We start from the raw sequence: 21315 nt of genomic DNA, 5'->3' as shown, positions 1-21315 counted from the left end.
CTGGAAGACGCCAGGGTACGTCCACCACTAGTTGGACCAGATCTGCGTACCAGGCCCGCCGGGGCCAGTCCGGGGCCAGCAGAATTGCTGGAACCTTCTCTCTCCTTATTTTCCTGATAACTCTTGGAAGCAGCGGCAGCGGGGGGAACAAGTACGGGAGACGAAACTGGCTCCACGGGAGCACCAGCGCGTCTGCTGCGATTGCCTGCGGATCGAGGGATCGAGCAACAAACCTTAGTACTTTGGCATTCTCTCTGGATGCCATAAGGTCCACGTCTGGTGTCCCCCACCGTTGGCAGATCTGCTGAAAGACCTCGGGGTGCAGGGACCATTCCCCTGCCGCGACCCCCTGTCGGCTGAGAAAATCTGCCGCCCAGTTTTCGACTCCTGGGATGTGCACCGCTGAAATTACCACGCGGTTCTTCTCCGCCCAACGTAGTACCAGTCCGACCTCGCGCATGGCTGCCTGGCTGCGCGTGCCCCCTTGATGGTTGACATATGCTACTGCTGTAGCATTGTCCGTCTGGATGCGCACCGGCTGGTGTCTCAGGAAACACTGGAAATGTTGTAGGGCCAATCGTATTGCCCGTATCTCCAGAATGTTGATCGGGAGAACTATCTCCTGAACGGACCACCGCCCCTGGGCTATGTGACTCTGGAAAACTGCTCCCCAACCTTGCAGGCTTGCATCGGTCGTCACCACCAACCATTGTTCCGGGGGAAAGGGTTTCCCCTGGACCAGAGACGAGTCGCGAGACCACCACCGGAGAGAACTCCGTACCAGCGGAGACAACTTGCACCGATGACTGAGAGACAGCAGCCTCCGGTCCCATGCTGTCAAGAGCGCATGCTGAAGCGGACGGAGATGGAACTGGGCAAACGGGATTGCTTCTATCGCCGCCACCATTCTGCCCAAAACTCTCATGCCATACCGGATGGACCTGGAGCCCGGCTGTAGAAGGTTCCATATCCCTTGCTTGATTTTTTGCGCCTTGTCCTGAGGGAGGATCACCAGCCCCCGGGAGGTGTCGAAAATCATGCCTAGGAACACAATTTTTTGGGCTGGAACCAAGGACGACTTGCTCCAATTGATCAGCCAGCCCAGACGGGCCAGGGTATCCAGAGTAATACTGACATTGTCCTGGCACTCCTGAAACGACGGCCCCTTTACCAAAAGGTCGTCCAGGTAAGGTAACACCGTTATGCCCCGTGCATGCAGGATGGCCATAACCACCGCCATTATCTTTGTAAAGACTCTGGGGGCAGTGGCCAGACCGAAGGGCAGAGCCACGAATTGGAAGTGACGTCCTCCGATCGCAAATCGCAGGAACCTCTGGTGTGGGGGGAATATCGGAACATGCAGATATGCATCCTGCACATCGATTGAGGCCAGGAATTCCCCTGGATCCATGGCTGCAATGACCGAGCGGAGGGATTCCATCCGGAATCGCCTGACCCTGATGAATCTGTTTAGGATCTTTAGATCCAGAACCGGCCTCACAGTCCCGTCTTTTTTGGGGACCGAAAAAAGATTGGAGTAAAACCCCTGCGACTCTTCGCTCTGCGGCACTGGGGCGATGACCCCTTTGTGCTGTAGCGACGCTACAGCCTGTAACAAACTCTTCGCCTGCGAATCTGTTATGGAAAGTCGCGAACGGAAGAATCGCTGAGGTGGCCGTCCGACAAACTCTATCTTGTACCCGGACGATACAAGTTCTGCCACCCAAGCGTCGCGTGTCACTGCGACCCAAACGTGGCTGAACCTTAGTAGGCGTCCGCCCACTCTGTCGTCCGTAGGTACGGAGTGCCTCCAGTCATTTAGCTGGAGGTTTTTGGGGCTTGGCCCCCTTCGCTCTGGGTAAATGGCCTCGGCCTCTACCCAGCGGATTGGCCCTGTAAGAGACTTGTCTTTCCCTACTCTGGCCATCGTTTGCGGAGGAGTATGCCCTGGCCGAAGTCCCCCCCCAGGGGCTACGAAAGGGTCGAAAACGCCTTTGCGTTTGCCTGAATGCCGGGCGACTTCTCTGCTGCGGAAGGAAACTACTCTTCCCCCCTGTGGCTTCTGAGATAAGCCTATCCAGCTTCTCACCGAACAGTCGATTGCCCTGAAACGGCAATGAGGTTAAGGATTTTTTAGAGATAGAATCCGCTTTCCACAGTCTCAGCCATAATGCACGCCTAATGGCGATCGCATTTGCCGCCGCCACCGCCGAACACTCGGCCGCGTCCAGTGAGGCGCTGACAAGATAATCACTTGCTCCTGACATCTGATTTGCCACCTCTAAGACCTCCGCGGGGAGATCCCTGTCCTGGAGGGCCTTATACAGAGCGTCCCCCCACGAAACCATGGCCTTAGCCACCCAAGTCGCCGCAAAGGAGGGGGCCAGAGCCGACCCTGCTGCCTCATATACCGAGCGGGCAAGCCCGTCCATGAGGCGATCAGTTGGGTCCTTTATAGAGGAAACACTGGGTATCGACAATAGCGATCTTGATGCTAAACGTGACACCGGAGGATCCACTACTGGCGACTCTACCCAAGCCTTATGGAGCTCAGGAGGAAACGGATACTTTGCCTGCAGCGCTTTTTGCATTGCAAAACGCTTATCCGGGTGATCTCTATGTTTCTGGACTAGCTCCTCAAACTCCGGATGCGTGGCAAATCTTCTATGTGGTCGCCTGGATTTCTTAAAAGAGACCTTGTGACCTGAGGCTGTGGGCAAATCGTCCTCGATCTCTAATGTCTGGTTGACTGCCTCAATGAGACTGTCCACCGAATCCTGGAACCCCAGACTCTCTAGATTCCAGGCCTCTTCCTCCTCTCCTTCATCCTGATCGCTCCCAGAGCTTAGTGACGGGGAACGGGATGCCCTAATACCCGCCGCCGAAGCCCCGGAGGGTCCGGCCGACGGGGAACGAACCCTCTTGATATGAGCTTGCCTGGTACTGGAGCGACCTCTAATGGTTGGAGGGTCCTGAGACGAGGACGAGCTCTCTTCCGCTGGCAGACCCCCCTCCCTGTTCCTGCCCGGGCCCTGAAGGGATTCAATTGCCCTTGTAAGGGACAGCATAGACTGCGATAAGGACACCGCCCATTCCGGGGGGTCCTGACCCCTGGGTTCAGAAACAGTGGGGGGCTCCTGGGCGCGCTCCGACTCACAGGCTTCACAATATTTACCCGCCTGTGCCTTTGGCAGCCTGACCCCACAGGAGACGCAAACCGCGTAAAGGAAAGAGTGAGCTTTCCCTTTGGCAGACATACTTGCACAGGCTGAAGGCAGAGTAGAAGGAGGAGGAGGGTAACCTCTTCCTCGACAAGCAGCGTGGTTCTCCACACGGAGTTACACTCACCCACCGGCTCCTGTCTGCAGTACCCCTGCGTGGATGCGAGGTGTTAGGGCGGAAGTCTCTCCGGGATCTGTGCGCCCGCCGTTTCTCTGACCTCCTGCCCTATATCGCACGTCTCCGCATCAAAGGAGGGGCCTCATACCGCCGCCACCGCCGCGTCAGCGGGCGGGACTTCCGGCTACCACCGGAAGTCAGCGGGCGGGACTTCCGGCTACCACCGGAAGTCGGCGCGCGGCCTCGCGCGATACTCGCGCCCTCTTGCAGCGGGGCCGCGGCCCGCTCCGATACACGCGGCGTGCGGAGCCCGGGTGCAACGCCCTGGCTACCGCTACTCACCAGCGCCAATTTGCGGTGCGCTCCCGGAGCGGACCCATATATTAAATAGGTGAGCAGGACCACTCGCCGTGCAGGGGGGGGGGGGGGGGGTCTGGCTCTGTCGGTTTTACTCGCGGCCTCTTCCCCTGTACCGGAACCCCCGCTCCGCTCTCACCTGCGCCTCCGATTCAACCCCCTGGACTCACAACCAAGGGGTGGACGGGGCCTCCATACACTGCTGCTGTAGGAGAGGAACAACGTGGAGGCTGACCACTGGCTGCTCACACGCGCCTGATGAAGTTGTGGGGAAACCGAGTCCTCTAATCAGGACGCGTTGCCCCTCTTTCATTAAAAAAATAGATGTCTGGAAAAAAGTCCCAGATGTGTCCCTCGGTGCGGGAGAGGACACGTGGAGGGTTACTCACACGTGGTCGCCCGTTGGTGATTTGGGGAGATCGGATCCTCTCTATAGGATCCGTCGCCCCTATCTTATCTTCATAGAAAAAAAGGAAGGGAAAAAAGAAAAAAAAAAAAAAAAATCTAGTCTGGAACTCCAGACTGCGTGTGCCTCCATCAGACACTAAGCAAAAACTGAGTTACGCCCGGCCTAGGGGCGAGGGTGTATGCGGCGGAGGAGGAGCTAACTCTTTTTTTGTACACTTAGTGTCGGCCTCCAGACGGCAGAAGCACACACCCCACCACAGTCTCTGTGTCCCCCAATGAGACGAAGGAGAAATTAGTGCCGGTCGGTGGGGTGTATACTGCGGAGGAGGAGCTAACCTTTTTCTGTGCATAGTGTCAGCCTCCGAGTGGCAACAGCATACACCCATGGTTCCTGTGTCCCCCAATGAAGCGATAGAGAAAGGCAGATTGTCATTGCGTTCGATCCACTCCATGACTTCCTCCGGGGACTGAAAAAATGGACCTTTTCAAATGCCACGACTCTGAGCTTTGCGGGATGCAGCATAGAATATGACATGCCGAAATCCCTCAGTCTCTTTTTCACTTCACCAAACCTCATCCTTAGTTTCTGTACCGCTGCAGAATAATCAGAATATATGAAGACGTTCTGACCATCAATCATCATGTCTTCAGCATTACTAGCTTTCTTCAGAATACACAGTCTCTATCCCGACAATTCAGGATCTTCGCCAGAATAGTACGGGGAGCTGTGCCAGGGGGCAGGGGTCTTAACGGTACTCTGTGGGCTCTCTCTACCACAAACACCTTAGAGAGTACATCAGAGCCAATTTTTTATAATAGACATTTTTCGATAAATTCAGTGGGATCTGAGCCTTCAGCTTTTTCTGGAACTCCCACTATCCGAATATTGTTCCGTCACAAGCGGTTCTCCAAATCAACATTTTTAGCAATCAGTTCAGCCAGTTGTTTAGAACATTGCTTATGTGCCTTTTGCAATTTAACTATTTGTTCCTCTGCAGTACCAACTCTTTCTTCCACTTCTTTAGTCCTGGCATCTGCTTTCTGCATAGCAGCCCTCATGTTTACCATCTCAGCCTGAATGGCATTAACCTGCTGAGCTAGCGCGGTGAGGGTCTCCTTACAAAAGTTTACAACGGCAAAAACATCTTTTAAAGTGGGTTCTGTAATACCAGTGGCAGCCAAATCCCCTGAACCACCAGCTCCTCCACTCACAATTGGGCTTCTAGACCTGCTTCCATCCCCCACTATGGGCTCTTCCCTGCCCTGCTCTTCTTCATCCTCTTCAACCCCTGCATCCAGCTCCCCCCTCTCCCCGACTGACTGATCCTCCACCTCCACTCTTGCAAACCTTTCCAGGCGTACAGCAGTCAACATCCTCCTGGCACAGGCAGAATTCTCCTTCCCCGTGTCCTCCTGCACCTCAGCAACAGCTTGAATACTGTAGACCTCGGCGGTGCAGGCGTCTTTCTGCCTTTTGCGGGTCATGCTGACATCCCACTCGGCTCCAGGTACTCCCTTGGGGTCTAGGGGTCTTCCGTTCACCAGCTCTGGTAGTTAAAGGGCCCTTTATTGCGGCAGTCACAGCTCACCAGCAGAGTTACAGGCGGGAGAGCTCAGAGCTGCGACAGCTCACATTGCTGGTTAGGCCACGCCCCACACAAACAGGAAGTTGATATCACCGACTATTCCCACTTTATTTAGGTGGATCCATATAAATGGCCCACCCTGTATATTCACTGCTGTCCACTCCCATGGGATACACAATATTCAAAAGTCATTTTTGCTATTCACATTTCATAGATTTCACATGGACATGCTTTAACATGATTAAGTGCAACCATTTTCTTATACTGTGTATTTTGCAGTGAAATCAGCCATATGACCGCTGCAGCCAATCGCTGCTAGGTGGGATATTATCCAATTAGCAGTTTAAGACCTTAATAGCAATACTCACAAAACCCCTTTCTGTCTTTTTTGTCTTTTCGGCTCCGCTCTTTGTCATTGCCACTGTCTTCCCCCATTAACATCCTCTGCAACTCTTTTCTCTCCTGCTCTTCCCGCTCTCGAGACAGCTGAGAACTGGTCTTCTTATTCTGCAGCATGTTCTCAATGTTTTTCCCCATCTCCTCAAAGTCACTATCTTCAGCGGAGCTACTATCTGTATCTGTGGACAAAACCTCTGCAGACTCCAAGACCCTAGAAAGGTGACAATAAGGATCACATAAGTGAGGATCACATTGGTTGGTCCCCTGCCAATCACACATTGGTGCCATGTCCTAGAGCAATATCATTTAGGCCTCAGATCTGTCGATACTTTACATAATATACTGATGTCACAAGGCGTACATCAAGTCACAGAACATGACAAAAAGTTCAGTGTAGCACATGTTAATTATTGTAGGTCTAATTAGGCTAATTGCATCTCATTCATGTAAAGTACCTATAGGATGTGGTTGACCTGAAGTTTTTAAGTATGAATAAACAGGTGACAAAGCTGCTGTAACTAAACGATGCCTTCATATCATTGATGTTTCCAGCACCTCGTTTTAGCCATGCTAGTAAAAATTTAGTTTGCCTTAAAGAGATTTCACCAAATTTTTTATGTTGAACTGGACATAGGATGTAATACATTTTTTTTTTTAAATTGGGAGGGGGCAGCACAGCTGAGGTTAGCTGTATCACATTACAAATCCTTCTATCAGCTCTCACCCTCTCATAGCACTGTTACCCCTGCTGTACTTCCCCTCCCACCACATCTCCTATTCTGGAGCTGAGAGCTCAAAGATGTCAGTACTCACTTATGTCTGCTGTGCTCAGGGCAACTTAAAACCGCTCAACAGTGAGAGTAGAGCAGGGTGTCATTAGATCTCACACAGGAATAGTCCAGAGAAGGTAGGCTACTTACGTGCAAGACATATGACGGACAGCCTGATCTCACTGCAGAGAAAGTACAAGTTGACCCGAACACAGCAAACATAAGTGATTACTTACACCTGTGAGCTTTCATCTGCGGAACAGGCAGTGGAGGGGCAGTACATCAGAGCAGACAGTGCTATTATAGGAGGCGAGCTGATAAAAAGGTTTGTAATGCGACACAGCTAAACTCAGTTGTGCTGCCCCTTCCGCACAGACACCTTATCTGAAAAATGATAGTCATCAGTGCTCTTTTGTTTTAGTCATGCAGGTTAAACTAGGAGATCAGAGCAATTTGACATCATATGTCTCACACACTGCGAAACCTGCTCTAGGCTATGGTGAGGGTGTGTGGCCCTAACCTAACTATGAGCCAAATAGATTCTTTCAACTTTAGCATATTACAATACTGATAAGAAAAATCTTGAAACGGATTCACTGGTGCTAGAGCAGAATTTGGACAACATACTTGTTCTGAAGATCAAATATCCGCTGGCACTCCTCTTTGTATCGTTCTTGATGTTCTGCCACTGAGAAACGTGACCCTCTAGCAAATTTACTCATTGGTCCCTCACCAGAGCGTGCTTGCTCAGTGGACATTGTTCTCACAACATCGATTACTTCCCAACGAGACAGCTTCTTAATCTGGAGAAAAAAATTAATCAAGAAAGAGATTAACTATTGACTGTAAAGAAAAATTAAGAGTATGATTGAAAAGTGCTGCTTTATAAAGATGTGTACTTTGCCTTTACCATATAAATAATTAGAGATGGATATAAGTAAAACGTGTGATGTGTAACAGTCCACATATCGCGGTCAAGGTTTTATAAGAAGCAGGTGATTAATATCTAATATTGTATCCATTTGATTTATTTAAATGGAGAAAGGAAACCTCCAAATCTTCAGCGGTTCCATGAAACCTACCCATCACATAAACACCTATGGTTCTCAGACAATTATCGCCCTTTAATTTCCATACTCGCCTCTTCTTCTGGAACTCCAAATTTGCGGAGCAACTGTTTTGCATTTTTCAAGGATAGTCTACGCAAATCGGCATCTGTTCCAGTCACTGTTTTTTTCACCGGCTGAGGCTCTTTATCATCTTGCTGTTACAAGAAGTAAAAAGTTACATCACTAATAAAATTATATATTTTAAGCACTTATATACACGGACATTTAATAATCATCAACAATTATAGCTCGTACTTATAGGAAGGAAAGTTGACCACTCGTCTTTCCACAAAGAGAGGAGAAAGCATGCCAATCTACACAAATGTGCATCCTCTGAAAGTTTACATGCTACACGAGTCACATCAGAATTAAGTAAACTTCTAACCTTTTGCTGTGTTGGTTTGTTAGGAATCTTCACATATGAGAAGCCTTCTCCACAACCGGTAGGGTCTGCAACTCCAGTCACCTCCAGCAGACATTTCCCTTTCATAGCAGCAATAAATGCTCTTGTGGTGTTCCAGGGTGCAGTCCTGACCTGTTCAAACACAAGTGATAACATATGATTTGGAGATCCAGCCACCAATAAAGTGCAAGACTTTAGGCCAACACTTGCAGAATGTGACCACCATAGTGCCAGCAGGGTCTTCCACTCACACTTACCTCATCATCTATCTTCATCTGGAAGTCTTCTTCATTCTCCTCATCTGGGGCAAAAAATGATTTTTCTCCATAGCCAGCATCCTGCAAGGACATGATAATCCAGTATGTCCCAATCAATAAGTCAGACACACGGACAGAATAGATCTGCCTCAGGAGAAGAGCCTGCCATCACAATCACTGCATGACAATGTGCAATGATTTCCAGACACACACAGCTGTATGACCATCTTAAAACTCATCACTTAAATAAAAACCACATCACCCCCAACCTAACATTATTTTCCTCCCACTGTCCTTCCCTCATTATATATTCATGGATTGATTATAACCAGGGCTGTGGAGTCGGTAAGCCAAACCTGCGACTCCGACTCCTCAATTTCCCTTACACCGACTCCGACTCCAACTCCGACTCCACGACTCCGACTCCCACACATATTGCTTATATTTAAGTGAAAAATTTATTGTAGTACAATGTGAACCTCAGACACTTAATCATTTCTATGATCCAATAATCAAGATATTTAGATAGAACAGAATATATATTGGTGTACTACCCGGTTTTCATTCTTTTTGGTACAGATACGATATGGATAGACAGATATGGATAAATGGATAGATAGAGCAGATTTCTAATCTGCTTTTGCTATTGAAAACATTATCTATGAGCTCAAAAACTTTTCAGGTGATGCGTTTTTTAAAAAGATGATCAGCTTTTGCAGCTGAAAAACGTATCCTCAAAAAACACAGGAAAAACGCTGTGTGTGAATGTAGCCTTAGATCAGGAATAGAACAGCCATTTATAGGACATTTCATAACTTTCCCAAACTCCTATGAAAAAATATTCAGCACATCCTGCATTGAATTACTGTACCCAATTTATTATATATTTTAGGAGTCGGAGTCGGTCCATTTTATACCGACTCCAACTCCGACTCCGACTCCACCAAAATGAGCACCGACTCCGACTCCACGACTCCGACTCCACAGCCCTGATTATAACAACTACCTTCTAGCCTACCATCAAATCCATTAGTGTCTCTCAAATCTTTTCCTCACTTCTGCTGCCCATCTCTGTTTTCACTACCTCTATGTCCGTCCCTACCATAGTCCACATAATATTCAAAATCTAAACATACAACGTCAAAGTATTTTCTCACACTTTAACCCTTTAACCCCCAAGGGTGGTTTGTACGTTCATGACCGGGCCAATTTTTACAATTCTGACCACTGTCCCTCTATGATGTAATAACTCTGAAACGCTTCCATGGATCCCGGTGATTCTGACTCTGTTTTCTTGTGACATATTGTACTTCATGATAGTGGTAAAATTTCATTCATATAACTTGCGTTTATTTGTGAAAAAAACGGAAAATTGGCGAAAAATTTGAAAATTTCGCAATTTTCCAACGTTGAATTTTTATGCCCTTAAATCACAGAGATACGGCACACAAAAAAAAGAAGATTTTTGTGTACTCACCGTAAAATCTCTTTCTCTTAGCCTCTAATTGGGGGACACAGAACCATGGGTGTTATGCTGCTGTCCACTAGGAGGCGACACTATGCATAATCTGAAAAGATTAACTTTGGCTCCTCCTCTGCAGTATACACCCCTGGACGGCGTCAGCCTTCTCCAGTTTTGTGCAAAAGCATTAGGAGGAACGTAACAGAAATAACATAACCATGCCTGTAAGAAGGCTACTATGTACGAGCTCAAAGAACAATATGAGAACTCAACCGTAAACAACGGCCCGTAAGGGCAACAGGGTGGGGAGCTGTGTCCCCAATTAGAGGCTAAGAGAAAGAGATTTTACGGTGAGTACACAAAAATCTCCTTTACTCTGTCACCTCATTGGGGGACACAGAACCATGGGACGTCCCAAAGCAGTCCCTGGGTGGGAAGCAATGGAGGAATATTGTGCTAGCAGGTCCCTAAACTTGGGGCACTGCCGCCTGCAGAACCCGTCTATCCAGGCTCGCATCCGCTGAGGACTGGGTATGAACACTGTAGTGTTTCGTAAACATGTGTAGGCTAGTCCAAGTGGCCGCCTTACACACTTGTTGTGCCGAAGCCTGGTGCCAAATGGCTCAGGAGGCCCCTACTGCCCGCGTAGAGTGCGTCATGATACTGGCCGGAAGAGGGGAATTGTTAAGTCGGTAAGCCTCTTGTATGGTGGACTTGATCCACCTGGCAAGGGTAGCTTTGGAAGCCGGCAGACCCTTGCGAACGCCCTCCGGAAGAAGGAAAAGAGAATCAGATTTCCGGAAGGGCGCAGTCCTAGACACGTATATACGCAATGCCCTGACGAGGTCAAGCGTATGCAGAGCCTTATCCACTCTATGAACCAGAACCGGGCAAAGGGATGGCAGTGAAATTTCTTCATTGAGGTGGAAGGTGGACACAACCTTCGGAAGGAAGGATGGTACTGTATGGAGAACCACTTTATCCTGGTGAAGAGCTAGGAAAGGCCGTCTGCAGGAGAGTGCTGACAATTCAGACACCCTGCGCAGCGAGGTGATTGCCACCAGAAAAACCACTTTCTGTGACAGGATGCGGAGTGGGACTTCCTTAAGGGGTTCGAAAGGTGGTGCCTGTAATGCTGTCAGGACCAAATTGAGATCCCACATTTCCAGTGGGCGTCTGTAGGGGGGAAGCAATCGGGAAACTCCCTGGAGAAAAGTCCTTACTTGCGGTTTGTTAGCAATACGCCTTTGGAAAAGCACTGAAAGCGCTGACACCTTGCTTTTAAGCGAGCCAAGGGATAGCCTGGCGTCCAGGCCCGATTGAAGAAAATCCAGCACCTTCGGGAGGGAATAAGGGAGTGGGACCTGTCCACGGGATTCGCACCAGGTAAAGAAAGATCTCCAGGTACGATAATAAATCTTGGCGGAGGCTTGCTTTCTTGCTCTGATCATGGTTGTGATGACGTCTGGTGAGAGCCCTGCTTGGGTTAGAACCCAGGTTTCAACGGCCACGCCGTCAAATTGAGAGCCCCTGAGTTCAGGTGGTAGAACGGACCTTGTGACAGAAGGTCGTGATGGTTGGGGAGACGCCAGGGCGAGTCTGCTGTAAGTTGCACGACGTCGGCGTACCATGTGCGTCTGGGCCAGTCCGGCGCGATCAGGATGGTTGGAACTCTCTCTTGTTTGATCTTCCTCATGACTCTGGGGTTGGGTGGAAAAATGTACAGAAGCTGGAACTGGGTCCAGTCCTGCTCCAGGGCATCCGCTCCGAGTGACCGCGGGTCCTGGCCATGAAATTGGAGACCTTGGCATTGAAATGGGATGCCATTAGGTCCACGTTCGGGGTCCCCCAGCGATGGCAGATCTGGTGAAAAATTTCGGGATGGAGAGACCACACCCCCGCGTCCATTCCTTGTCTGCTGAGGAAGTCGGCTTCCCAGTTGTCCACACCCGGAATGTGGACCGCTGAGAGTACCGACCTCGTCTCTTCCGCCCAGTGGAGGATATGTGCCACTTCTCTCATCGCCTGGGCACTGCGGGTCCCGCCTTGGTGATTCACATATGCCACCGCCGTGGCATTGTCCGACTGTATCCTTATGTGAGAGGCTGCCAGCAAGCGATGAAAGGCTCACAGTGCCAGGAAGATGGCCCGAATTTCCAGAATATTGATGGGCAAAGTCATTTCCGCTGGTGACCACTTGCCTTGTGCCCTGTGATGTAAGTGCACCGCACCCCAACCTCTCAGGCTTGCATCGGTGGTCAGGACCTTCCAGTGACCTGAGAGAAAAGATTTTCCTCTTGCAAGCGAAGTTGGCTTGAGCCACCAGTGTAGGGACCTCCTGGTTGACGATGTCAACCGGAATTCCCTGTCGAGGGAGAAGGGATTCCTGTCCCAAAACTTGAGGATGGCAAGTTGAAGAGGCCTGAGGTGAAACTGGGCAAATGGTACCGCCTCCATTGCTGCTGCCATCCTGCCGAGGACTCTCATGGCAAACCGGAGGGATCGAGAAGGATTGTGGAGAAGTATGAGAACTCCCAGACGGAGAGCCAGTGTCTTGTCCATGGGTAGGAGCACCAGACTCCTGGAAGTGTTGAATAGCATCCCCAGGAAGGTCAGGGCCTGACTCGGGGTAGTCAATGACTTCTGTAGGTTGACTAACCAGCCCAGGCGACTCAGAGTGTCGATTGTGATTGAGACACTGTCCTCGCAGTCCTTGAAGGTGGAAGCCTTGATGAGAAGGTCGTCCAGGTATGGAACGACTACAATGCCTCTGAAGTGTAGAACGTCCATGGTAGCTGCCATGACCTTGGTAAACGTTCTTGGAGCCGTGGCAAGCCCGAATGGGGGAGCCACAAACTGGTAGTGGTCCTGGTTGATCGCGAACCTGAGAAACCGTTGATGGGCGGAAGCAATTGGAATGTGCAGGTATGCGTCTTGTATATCTATGGAGGCGAGATATTCTCCCTGCTACATGGACGCAATGATAGACGGAAGGGACTCCATGCGAAAATGACGGACCCGTACATATTTGTTGAGCAGTTTTAGGTCTAGTATGGGCCGGACGCTGCCTCCTTTCTTGGGGGACTACGAATAGATTGGAGTAGAACCCTCGGAAGCGTTTGTTCTCGGGAACCGGTACTACGACTCCTGCTTGAAGGAGAGAGGAGACCGCTTGGTGGAAGTCACGAGCCTTGGCTGGCGGTTTTGGTTGAACAGAGAGGAAGAACCGGTTTGGTGGGTTGGAAGTGAACTCTATCTTGTATCCGGAAGACACTATTTCCCTGACCCACCTGTCTTCTGTAATAGGCAGCCAGACTTGCTGAAAGAGTATAAGTCGCCCGCCTACTGGTGGTGTGTCTTCCGGAGTTTGTGAGTCATGATGAAGCGAAGTTCTGAGGTTTTCCTCCCTTGGGTTTCGCTTGGCCTGCTTTCGACTGCCAGGTCCTGTCCGGCCTCTGCACCGCCCGTGGGTTGTCCCGTGTGGACAGCGGTTACGATTTTGTGCTGGTCGCGAGACGGACCAGCCCGAAGAATTCCGAAAGGATTGGAATCGTGTTTGGTTACGCCGTTTGAACGTGCGTCTAGGTTTCAGCTGAGGGAGAGAGGTACTCTTACCCCCAGTGGCGTTGGATATCATTATGTCCAACTTTTCACCAAAAAGTCGTCCACTAAGGTACGGGAGATGCGTGAGGGACTTTTTTGAGGACGCATCCGCTTTCCATTCCCGCAGCCAGAGGATACGCTGGATCGTGATGGCGTTTGCTGCTATCCCGGCTACACCTCTTGCAGAGTCCAGGGCTGCATGAAGCATGTAATCTGCTACAACTGCTATTTCAACCGCTTGGTCCGAAAGCCTGGGATTTTAAGCTTGAAGACCCTCTTGCAATGCTTTGACTCAAGCCAGAATGGCCTTGGCCGCCCAAACTGAAGCGAACGTGGGGGCCAGGGAGGCCCCTGCCGCTTCGAAAACTGAACGGGCCATGCGTTCTGCCGGTCTGCTGGGTCCCTGAGTGTTGAGCTATCTGGCAGGGAGAGTAGGGTCTGTGCTGCTAGCCTAGAGACTGGGGGTCCACTTCGGGTGGGTCTGTCCACCCCTTGGTGTCCTGCTCTGGGAAGGGGTACCTTGCTTCCAAATATTTGCGATTGGCAAATTTCTTCTCAGGCTGCAAGAACTGCTTAGTAAGTATCGTCTGAAACTCCGGGTGATTAGGGAAGACCGTAGGTGGTTTCAGGACACTTTCAAAGCAAATTTTGTGTTCTGGGGCTTCCGGGGTTGGATTAGAAATTTCCAGCACCCGGTGGATGGAAGAGAATATGTCCTCAACTAGCGCTGTAGTGCTAGGGGGACAAGGTACCGCAGACCTCTCCGTTTCGATGTCTGAGTCGGAGTCACAGATGCCTTCCGAATCCTACGTGTCGCTAAGGCGTTCCCCGGTGGGCAAAGTGGAGGGAAGGTCTGCTGTGGTCGGAGATCGCTGTGGGGATCTGCGTTGTCTGTCTCTGGTAGGGGACGGTCTAGGTGACCTGGAATCACGGTGTCTCTCCCTGGAGGGAGATGACCGTGTGCTATGGGATGACGCAGATGACCGCGACCTGTGGGTTCGCTTACGTCTGTGAGTGTCGGAAACGGCATGTTCCCGAGACAAGCTATCCTTTTGCTGGGTAACGTTCATAGCCGAGACATGCCCCTGCAGAGCCTGCAGCAGTGTGGAGGTTAGATTATCTATGGACTGCGTCATAGACTGCGACATCTGAGTAGCCCATTCCGGCGTGGTAGCCGATTGTTATGATTGAGTCACCGTAGGAGGCAAAAACAGAAATGCTAGCTAAGTCCAGAAAACCAGAGAGGTTGGCAGCTATCGGATTGCAGACCCCTGATCCTATCCACAACAACTAACAGTAGCCGTGGGGGGTTCCTACGATGCCCTAGACCCCTCGATCACAGCCGGAGAATTAAATAGGCCTAAAGAAAGAAAGGGGAAATCTAAACTGCCCCAGAGCAGACCCCAAAGCAATAGGCAGCCCCCAACATATAATGACGGTGAAGCAAGATGAAAACACTAACACAGACAGAAAGATAGACTGAGCAAAGACGGGGCCCAAGCTAACTAGATAGGAAAGGACAGGAAGGTTGCTGTCTGCAATCCGTGAAAAACCCTATGAAAATAAGAGCCAACAGACTGACAGTGAAAAAGGCCCTGAAGACGCTAGGCTTCAAAAAAGCTATGTCAGTACTGAGGAATATTCTGAAGACAGAGCAACAGGCAAAAGGAGATTCAGCTCACCCCAGCAGGGAATGGCAGAATCCAGAAAAGCAAGGAAAACAAAAACAAAACACAAATGCTAACAGGCAAAGCAGAAAATTTAGCTTTAGAGGAGCAGGAATCAGACTGGTGTCCTAGAAGTCAACAGAGAAATCACCCGCAGGGCAGAAGGGCGTCGGCAGCCTTATATCCAGTTCGTGACTCCACTAAGCCAGTCATCCTCATTAGACTCAGGTGCCTGATAATCAGGCTCATTACCTTCCTTTACAGGAATAGGGAGTTCACCAGACCTCAGTGACGAAGGGGAAAATGAACTCACAACAGCCGACGCTAAAGCATTGGTAGGAGCTTCCTGGGGTTCTGCCCCAGTGTTTTGGATTCAATCCCGGCAATGCGGGTACGTGCTACCACTGGGGAGAGTGGTTTTGCAGGCTGTGCAGAATGCATAAAAACAGTCCTGCCTGGTTCTCTTTCTTGAGCCCGGCATAGTGCACAGAGGCTGGCTATCAGGGACCCTACAGGGGTGGCTGCGCAGAGGAGCCTATAGGAGAGCCTTATAGGTGACATGGATTCACAGCTGAGTAAAGAGAACCAAACTGTGATCTTACCCCACCATTGTGCCCCTAGGTCCAGCGCCGACAAATCACAGTCCTGTGCCCCCCGAAGACTGCTGACGTTGCTGTGGGCGTCCTGTCAGAGATGGCTTGACGCAAAGATGGCTACCGGGATGCTGAGGAGAAAGGGGCGGAGAGCTGAAAAGGGCACGCAGGGCTATGTAAAAACGCACCCTTTCTGCCTCGATCCGCCCCTTCTATGACACTATAGAGTGTCAAAATCGTAATCCAGGGGGCGGGCCGGGGGGCGGGGAGAAGGCGGCGGCTTCAGCTAGGCAGAAGCCGCGGTCTAAATTAGAAGCCTGATGCCCAGGAGGGCTCCAGGCCGGCACGGATGTCCGGGAGGGGGTCGGATCTGAACCAGACCCCCCCCCCGGATTGAGAGACAGAGAAGCGGTGGGGCCAGCAGCAATAGCGGTATCTGTATGGGGGGTCCCCCTGAGGCGCTATGGAGCCGGTGCTGCCGCAGAGACAGGGGCGCAGGAAGCCCTGTCTCTGTATGTGCCATGTCTGTCTGCACTCTTCCCCGGCCCCAACAGGAGCCCGCAGCGAGGCTGGGGTCCCCGGCTGTTTAACCTGCAGAATGCTGCCTTACATAGACCGTACCTGTGGTGTCTCAACTTAATGCCCCCAGAGGGGGATTAAGGAGTGTGCGTCTGTCACCATCAGGGGTCTTCATCCTCGCCCTCAACCCAGACCCCAAAGAGGAAGGGGAAGGAGGGGGATCTCGACTTCGAACCAGTACCCGAGGGACTGGGGAAGGAGCGACATGGGGAATAGCCACCTCAACTTCAACCTGGCACCCTATAATAGGGGCCGAGGAAGGAGCCATGCCGGGGGTCTCGCAGGAGACCCACTTTTCTTCATCTGTAATCCGTCAGGAAAAAAACGGAAAAAAATAAAAAAAGGGGAAAAAATCTTTAGGTGAGCCTCCTATGCGACACTAAGCAAAAACTGGAGAAGGCTGACGCCGTCCAGGGGTGTATACTGCAGAGGAGGAGCCAAAGTTAATCTTTTCAGATTATGCATAGTGTCGCCTCCTAGTGGACAGCAGCATAACACCCATGGTTCTGTGTCCCCCAATGAGGCGACAGAGTAAACTTAATAAGTGACATTTCCCACATGTTTACTTTACATCAGCACAATTTTGGAACCAAAATTTTTTTTCGTTAGGAAGTTATAAGGGTTAAAAGTTGACCAGCGATTTCTCATTTTTGCAACACCATTTTATTTTTACGGACCACATCACATTTGAAGCCACTTTGAGAGGTCTATATGATAGAAAATACCCAAAAGTGACACCATTCTAAAAACTGCACCCATTAAGGTGCTCAAAACCACATTCAAGAAGTTTATTAACCCTTCAGGTGCTTCACAGGAATTTTTTGAATATTTAAAAAAAATGAACATTTAACTTTTTTTCACAAAAAAAATACTTCAGTTTCAATTTTTTTTATTTTACCAAGTGTAAAAGGAGAAATTGGACTGGAAAAGTTATTGTGCAATTTGTCCTGAGTACGCTGATACCTGATATGTGGGGGGGGGAAACACCGTTTAGGCTCATGACAGAGCTCAGAAGGGAAGGAGCGCCGTTTGACTTTTTCAATGCAAAATTGGCTGGAATTCAGATCGGATGCCATGTCACGTTTGGAGAGCCCCTGATGTACCTAAACAGTGAAACCCCCCCACAAGTGACCCCATTTTGGAAACTAGACCCCTCAAGGAACTTATCTAGATATGTGGTGAGAACTTTGAACCCATAAGGGCTTCACAGAAGTTTATAACGTACAGCGGTACAATTAAAAAATATGATTTTTTAATCATTTGAAATATGATTTTTTAATTGTACCGCTGTACGTTATTAACTTCTGTGAAGCCCTTGTGGGTTCAACGTTCTCACCACATATCTAGATAAGTTCCTTGGGGGTCTAGTTTCCAAAATGGGGTCACATGTGGGGGGGTTTGCACTGTTTAGGTACCTCAGGGGCTTTCCAAACTCATATTTTTTCCACAAAAACGATCTTTTCACCCCCAATTTTTATTTTCACAAGGATAACAGGACCCCAAAAGTTATTGTGCAATTTGTCTCGAGTACGCAGATACCCCATATGTGGGTGTAAACGACTATTTGGGCACATGGCAGAGCTCGGAAGGGAAGCAGCGCCATTTGACTTTTTTGGCTGGAATTGAGATCGGACACCATGTCGCGTTTGGAAAGCCCCTGATGTACCTAAACAGTGGAATCCCCCACAAGTGACCCCATTTTTGACACTAGACCCCCTAAGGAACTTATCTAGATGTGTGGTGAGCACTTTAAACCCCCCAGTGCTACACAGAAGTTTATAACGCCCGGGCATGAAAATAAGAAAAAATCGTATTTTTTCCACAAACATGATCATTTAGTCCCCAATTTTTTTTATTTTCCCAAGGGTACCAGGAGAAAATGGACCCCAAAAGTTGTTGTCCAATTTGTCCTGAGTACATCGATACCCCATATGTAGGAGAAAACTACTGTATGGGCACACGTCGGAGCTCGGAAGGGAAGTAGTGACGTTTTGGAATGCAGACTTTCATGGAATGGTCTGCAGGTGTCATGTCGCGTTTGGAGAGCCTCTGATGTGCCTAAACTATTGAAACTCCCCACAAGTGACCCCATTTTGGAAACTAGACCCCCTAAGGAACTTATCTAGATGTGTTGTGAGCACTTTGAACCCCCCAAGTGCTTCAAGTTTATAACGCCCAGGCGTGAAAATAAAAAAATCATTTTTTTTTCCACAAAAATGATATTTTTGCCCCCAATTTTTTATTTTCCTAAGGGCAACAGGAGAAATAGTTGTTTTGCAATTTGTCCTGAGTAGGCTGATACCCCATATGTGGGGGTAAAACACTGTTTGGGCGCATGGCAGAGCTTGGAAGGGAAGGAGCACCATTTGACTTATTCAAAGCAGAATTGGCTGGAATTGAGATTAGACGCCATGTTGCGTTTGGAGAGCACCTGATGTGCCCAAACAGTGGAAACCCCCCAATTCTAACTCCAACCCTAACCCCAACACACCCCTAGCCCGAACCCTAGCCCTATCCCTAATGGGAAAATGGAAATAATAAAAGGTATATTTTAATAGGGTTTAAGTACAAAAATAACATAAAATTGCACAGATGTCCCCTATTATAAAGCCTAGTAAAAAACGGGCTATTGTATTGCCGGAAAGAGATAAGGTATAACAGTCAAACCAAATCTAACCAGCTGAATCTGCCAATCCAATCATGTGGTCAAAAAAACCTGAATCATAGCAGTTAAAAACTGCACAATACTATTATAGCCCGAAAACCTCAAAAAACGGATAAAAAGGGGGAAATGGACATAAAGAAGATGTATAAAAATGGATAATACGTGCTACCATCTGATAACAATTTCACTCAGCCGATGTGAAGAAAAGAGTGACCTGGTCCTATACAAAATGACTATCTGAACACCTACCTAGGTGAGGAGGTTGGCACCCTAAGAAATACAAGAATGGCGCCCCTGCTCATGCGATGGCTATCCCTAATCTCCTATATCATCCTATAAGACGAAAGATTAGAAACAGAGGGACAGAGATATCCATGATAACATCATTTCTCAAATATAGTCCGAACACTCTCAACGCGTTTCCCCCTACTGCGGGTTCATCAGGAGAGATGCATATTGGTCAGAGCGGTCTGGCAGTGGAGACTAATCCAATTGATGAGGCTGGATATCATTATGAAGAAGTATATATTCACAGATAAGTACTTTTTTTTTTTTTTTTTTCTTTTTCCATGAAAGGGCTTATTGTTGTCAGTATCTGGTGATTTAAACTAGGGGTACGATATATATCTGATATCTGGAGTGGCTGTAGCACCCCTACTAATTTACACTGAGACTTGAAAATCTGGTACATTCAGTGGTGTCTTTGTTTGCTTTCATGATTTCTGACAATTTGTTATCAGATAAGCCGTTCCTGTTTACCTACCATTGATTCATCATTGTGTCTAATGGGCAGTTTTTTATCTGGGTACTTGATGTGATCATTTTCATATATACTTCATACACATAACATAGTGGTTTTGGGAAAGGGCATAATTTGCTACAAATTTATATGTAACTGGTTCTACTGTGTGTGAGTGTTATGCATCTATTCAGACTGTCTGGACTTTCTACCTTTCCTCACATGCATATATGATTGTATAAATCTACTTTACTGCATTCATGAAGATATTCTAAGCAAATGGATACAGGCCATCTGGCCCTCTGGTTCTAATCTGTCGTCTTATAGGATAATATAGGAGATTAGGGATAGCCATCGCACGAGCGGGGGCGCCATTCTCGTATTTCTTAGGGTGCCAACCTCTGCACTTAGGTAAGTGTTCAGATAGTCATTTTGTATAGGGCCAGGTCACTCTTTTCTTCACATCGGCTGAGTGAAATTGTTATCAGAAGGTAGCACGTATTATCAATTTTTATACATCTTCTTAATTTCCACTTTTTTTCCCGTTTTTTGAGGTTTTTGGGCTATAATAGTATTGTGCAGTTTTTAACTGCTATGATTCAGGTTTTTCTGACCACATGATTGGATTGGCAGATTCAGCTGGTTAGATTTGGTTTGACAGTTATACCTTATCTCTTTCCAGAAATACAATAGCCCGTTTTTTACTAGGCTTTATAATAGGGGACATCTGTGCAATTTTATATTGTTATTTTTGTACTTAATAAAAGGTATATTTTAATAGGGTTTTTTTTCAGTTAGTCGGTTATAGGTAACCCTTGTTCACATTATACTTGTTAGTTGAAAATGGAAATCAATACTTTTTTTAACTTTATTATTTTTCCCTAACTAAGGGGGTGATAACGGGGGGGTTTTATCTACTATTTATGGCAGTTTTTATATTTGGCAGCTGTCACACGCTAAAAGACGCTTTTTATTGTTAAAATAGTTTTTGCATCACCACATATTGAGAGCGATAATTTTTCCAGATTTTGACCCACTGAGTCATATGAGGTCTTATTTTTTGCGGGACGAGTTGACGCTTTTATTGGTATCATATTTGGGCACGTGACTTTTTTTTATCGGTTTATGTAATTTTTTTATGTTTTGGCGATTTTATGCAATAAAAACAATTTTATATAAAAAATTATTATTTTTTCATTGCTTTATTCTGCGAGCTATAACTTTTTTATTTTTTCTCTGATGATGCTGCGTGGCGGCTCGTTTTTTGCGGGACAAGATGACGTTTTCAGCGGTACCATGGATATTTATATGCGTCTTTTTGATCACGCGTTATTGCACTTTTTGTTCGGCGGTATGATAATAAAACATTATTTTTTGCT

At 48.3% G+C, this 21315-nt stretch overlaps 1 protein-coding gene across 1 annotated transcript in view; it reads right to left on the bottom strand.

Moving 5' to 3' along the window:
* The window catches only part of LOC141059951 (transcription initiation factor TFIID subunit 1-like), a 133900-nt gene that overhangs the window by 91047 nt on the left and 21538 nt on the right, over nt 1-21315 (bottom strand). Inside the window, exons 19-23 of the mRNA XM_073556188.1 lie at nt 8629-8709; nt 8354-8503; nt 8001-8123; nt 7487-7662; nt 6059-6300 (exon numbers count right to left, since the gene is read on the bottom strand). Of these exons, the coding sequence (XP_073412289.1) occupies nt 6059-6300; nt 7487-7662; nt 8001-8123; nt 8354-8503; nt 8629-8709 (772 nt within the window). The remainder of the gene's footprint in view (nt 1-6058; nt 6301-7486; nt 7663-8000; nt 8124-8353; nt 8504-8628; nt 8710-21315) is intronic.

This window comes from Dendrobates tinctorius, unplaced genomic scaffold (genome assembly GCF_039654945.1).
Source record: "Dendrobates tinctorius isolate UK_male_01 unplaced genomic scaffold, ASM3965494v1 ptg000231l, whole genome shotgun sequence".
Taxonomy (NCBI): Eukaryota; Metazoa; Chordata; class Amphibia; order Anura; family Dendrobatidae; genus Dendrobates; species Dendrobates tinctorius.
This window is presented reverse-complemented; position numbering and strand designations above follow the sequence as displayed.